This window comes from Melanaphis sacchari, unplaced genomic scaffold (genome assembly GCF_002803265.2).
Source record: "Melanaphis sacchari strain LSU unplaced genomic scaffold, SCAv2.0 Contig138_pilon_pilon, whole genome shotgun sequence".
NCBI lineage: Eukaryota > Metazoa > Arthropoda > Insecta > Hemiptera > Aphididae > Melanaphis > Melanaphis sacchari.
Window position 1 is genome coordinate 295 of NW_020270582.1, and position 5,108 is coordinate 5,402.

The 5,108-nt window shown below is 31.8% G+C and overlaps 1 protein-coding gene across 1 annotated transcript; it reads right to left on the minus strand.

The window, feature by feature from the left end:
- Positions 1–464: 464 nt before the first annotated feature.
- Positions 465–2,291, minus strand: LOC112591539 (zinc finger BED domain-containing protein 5-like). The gene has a single exon (XM_025335383.1). It carries the CDS (start codon positions 2,289–2,291, stop codon positions 465–467), a length of 1,827 nt encoding a protein of 608 aa, XP_025191168.1.
- Positions 2,292–5,108: the final 2,817 nt, after the last annotated feature.

Sequence of the window (5,108 nt, forward strand, 5' to 3'; positions counted from 1 at the left end):
CCCCTGCTAGACTGGGAAATTCTAACTAGCCTGGGTAATGTATAATTTTATCTACATTGCCCATCATAATCGGGCAGTACCATAATGCCCGGGCAATGTAAACATTGCCCGAAAGTCTACTTTGCCCGTAACATATATATGTTGTTTGTATTAGGTTTCCAACGAATGATCACTTTAGGCATCTGTGGATGTTATTCGCCGAGAACAATGGTGTGGATGTTCAAATGTTAAATCCCACCTCCGCTCTGTGTTCAAGGCATTTTGTCCTTGGTGTAGACCAGTGGTTTTTAACCTTTTTCACATTGTGGCACACTTCATCTCTTACAAAATTTTCGCGGCACACCAATTCATATAAATATATAATTATAATACGTGAAGCATATGATGAAAAAATGTGATAGCAGAAATATTTATTTTATATCATAATATTGTAATACAAGGAAATAAAAATACATCGATTAACATTAATGAGATATTTGTGCTTGACGTGTTGAACACAAGTGTTTTATTCGAGGACGAACTGTTGACAAGGCCACTCTCAGTTCTTCCTCGACGGATTGAAGTCGTTCTCTTTTTTTACTTTTTATTGTTGTGACTGCTGAGAATCCTTGTTCGCATAGATACGATGTGGAGAATGGTAGTAAAATTGTTATTGCTTTTATAGATATTTCAGGAAATTCTACTTGAGCATAGATCCAGAATTTGTTAACGGTCATTTCTTTAAATTTTAACTTTAATGTTCGATCATTTTTCAGTGAGATAAGATTATCTTCTTCGACAAATGTCAAACCAATCACCTCATTCACTGATACACTGAATGGATTCCGCACCCAGTCATAGTCTTCGACATTTATGCTGGGAAAGTATTTCATCATTTTGTCTTTCAGTAACATGATAGATTCGCTTATTAACGATACGAGGCTGGCGTCAACATCTCGCTCTGCAGTTCGTGGGAACATTGTCAATTTTTTTTGGTCAACTTGTGTTTTCCACAGAGTTAATTTTTCATTAAAAGCCATCATTTTGTCAGTTGATGTTAGGATATTTTCATTACGACCTTGCATGCTTGTATTTAATTTATTCAAATGTTCAAAAATATCAGTTAAAAAAGATACTTTTGTCCACCACTGGTCATCTCCAAGAAACTCGTACTTCGATTCTTCCATTGTTAAAAATACAATTATTTCTTCACTCAAATCATAAAAACGTGATAATACTCGGCCTCTTGATAACCATCTTATTGCACTGTGAAAAAGTAATTTTGAGTTATCTGAATCCATACCGTCACAAATTTTTTCAAACAACCTTGACTTAAGTGAACTACTTTTAATAAAATTTATCACTTTCACAACTTGATCCAAAACTTCTCTTAAATCACCTACTAATGTTTTTGTCATAAGGGCTTCTCTATGTAGAAAACAGTGGGTGAAAATTATATTTTCATTTTTTTTCTTGGCAAAAGAAGTAAAGCCTTTTACTGAGCCAGTCATCGCGGGAGCGCCGTCGGTACATACTCCAATACATTTTCCCCATGGTAAATTAGCAAATTTCAGATAATTGTCCACGATTTCGAAAATGTCTTCACCTTTAGTTGTCTCAGAAAGTGTTTTACAACACAAAAAGTTTTCTATGATGTCTCCGTTGGAAACTATGCGTATAAATATCAAAAGTTGTGCTTGTCCACTTATATCAGTTGACTCGTCTAGTTGTAATGCAAATAATGGAGAGTCACGGGATTGTCGCAATACTTGTTCTTCAATATCTTCAGACATGTGTTCTATACGCCTACTAACGGTGTTGTCAGATACAGGAATTTTTAATACTTCTTTTTCAGCTTCTTCGCCAAAAAGTACTTTTACTATTTCACGGCAAGCAGGTAAAATAAGTTTTTCTGCTATAGTATGTGGTTTCATTTGTTTAGCTACAAGCTCTGCGACTAGATAACTAGCTTCTTGAGTTGTATCCGAAATGGTTACTATTTTTGTCATTTTTGCAGATTGTTGTGTTTCTGATTTTAGTAAACGTTGAAAATATGAAGCATTTTTATCGACCAAATGAGAATGCTTGGTAGAGAAATGACGTTTTAGTTTACTTGGAACCATTGACTCATTGGATAGTTTTTCGCCGCATACTAGACACCATGGACGAGGATCATCTACGTTACCGGACCAAGAAAATCCAATGTTTAAATAATCTTCATGATATTGACGTCTGATATTTAATTTAGTTTTTTTCTTTGGTGGTTCACTCACTAAAGTGCTATCAGTTGAACGAATTATAAATTTATCCATTATAACAAAAAAAAATACTTATTACGCATAATCGTATTGTACATACAATACAATATTCTGCGACGCAACGTTAACGATCAAGACAGCAGGGCATACTAATATTAAATATAGCCGTCAGTTGCTCGCAGTGAAGTATTATATATTTATACGTATTAATGATTTAGCCTGTTTTGTTACTTATCGGTTTTCACCGAATATAGATAATAACACTGGTAAATACAAAATTATAAAACTAGGTATTAATAGATTTATCGCGGCACACTCCAAAGGTGCTCGCGGCACACCAGTTGAAAACCACTGATCTATATTATTAGATGTAGACGGCTTCTGTTTGAAGAAGGACATTATACTTTGACCAGATGAAAGCCTCTTTTTTTTACAAGACATTATATGTCGAGTCCAATTAGTCATATTTAGGTTTTCTTGTTTTCTTTTACAAAAACTACATGCTTCATTCGACATTTTGAATATTATTGGTAAAAATATTGGTATTTAATTGAACAAAATATATAGAAACTTCAAACTTGATTGGATTAAACGAATAAAATTAATTTAAAAAATGCGGTATATTGTGTAAAAACAATTAGCAAAGTAAGGAAAATAACAAAAAATAACAAACAATTTAACTTGTTTTAAATTTGATTTAAACACGGAGACAAAAATACTCAATGAACATACTACGTATGGTTGTGACTTTGTGAGTTACTAAACAGTAAACACAATATTATCACAATTCACAGAAAATATGGAATTATGGAATTAAATAATATTGAATAAATATATAATGTCAAACAATAATTATTATCAGGCTCATTGATTGGCGGGCGGTGGCAAGGTAGCAATGATATTCATAAAATGTATTTATAGAACTAAGAAGTGGAGAACTCATTTGGGAATAGTGATTAGTGTTATCGTGTTGTTGTGGGCTGAAAACAGACGACGTCGACAGCGAGTAGCGACATTTATATTTCATAGAACTAAACTCTTTATTACTGTATTGTTTTTAGTTTTTACTGCCGTTTTAACGATAGAATAACGGACGGTTGTACATGCTTGCTTATTTTAATGTCCCTGAATAATTATTATTACAGTTTATGGATAGGTACAATTGAAATGATACGTAAATACGTTACATAATATTATAGCATATTCTTATATTAGTCATGAGATTCCAACTACCCGACCCACCCACCCACCTAAAAATTCAGAGGCCCAGGCCTCTCAAAAACATCATCACCACGCCACTGCCTTACGGTATTTAGCAACAGGGGATAGCTATAGAAGTCTTCATTATTTATTCAAGGTTTCAACACCAGCCATTTCATTAATTGTGCCTGAAGTGTGCAAAGCTATTAATGTTGTTCTCAATAACCAAATAAAGGTAAAAAATATTAATACATTTAATTTTTATTTAATTACTTATTAATAATAAAAGTACAAAACATTAAGCTTTTAAAATTACAAAATGAATTTTATAACAGACCTTAATATTATTAAAATGTTTAACTTGTATAATTATAACATTTATAATTTTAATAACAAAACCAAAAACAAACTTTTTTAAACTTTTTAACTTTCATAACTTTTATTAATTTAGTAATATTTTGTAACAGCGTTCAAGTATGCATTTTCAATTAAATTAGTAGGTTGCATGGCTCCTTGCATACTGAACTCTACTAGAGACTGAGGTTGTGATTCATTCCCTTCTGGCATGTTAACATGTGACACATCACTGGCTGGAGATGGATTATTTTGGTAGTGTGGAGATGGAGTATTTTGGTAGTTTGGAGATGGTGTTGACGAATAATGATATGATGAGTAGGCGCTTGATGGTCGTTCATCAGGGTAGGGATTATCCAAAAGAAAGCCGTCGATTTTGTACATGATTTGGTCTCGCATTCTGTCCGGATATTTTCTTAACTTTTTTGCTAAAAGTTTTGCATATACATCGCACTCATCTTCATCTACCTTCTTTACTTTTAACACACACATGGTTCAAAGTATCAAAACTTTCATTAATTTTTTTTTGAGCTTCATCTAAATAGTGGTCCGTAATAGGTCTTTTTTTGGTAGCATTGGTTCTGGTTGGTGTAATAGTTTTCTTTGGATTTTCTTGTGGTGGCGATGGGGCAGTCATTTCAAAACTGGACTGATTCGACGATGTTGAAGGAGGTGGCATCAGTGTTTCACTTTGTAAAGTCTAAATATATTATTATTAATAATTATTAAATAATAATAAATAATTTTCGAAAATTAGGTTTTTAATAATTTTTCTAGCAATCATAATACATTTTAATTTAATACAATCGTTAACATTATTATATTATTAGTAAACAGATTTTTGTATAATAAAAAAAATCATAAAATCAAAATATTTATGTTCTTATTTTTGCCAAAATATTTATTAAAAATTATAAAATATTTAACAAAAAAATATCAATGATTATTTTCGAAACTTTTATGTAGGTATATTACATTATTATATTATGAATTTTATTATACGCAATAGCATTTTTGATTTATTTTAATAATATATATTTTTAATATTTTAATATTAATATATATTATACTGGTGTGCTTCGTTCAGTTACGTATTGCTGATAATCGCTATCCAGCAAAGCCATTAGGTGATATATTGTAGCCCTTATAATTATAAAATTCCTGCGGAATATGTGGCTGGACATTGCACTCTGATGTGCTTTCCATCAATACCCCAACACAATGAACTTTCTTTAAAACCTCTTCAATGATTGTACCCACTCTTTGTTTGTGGTAGAAATAAAAATATCAGGTCGTCTATATCTTCTTCTTCCATAA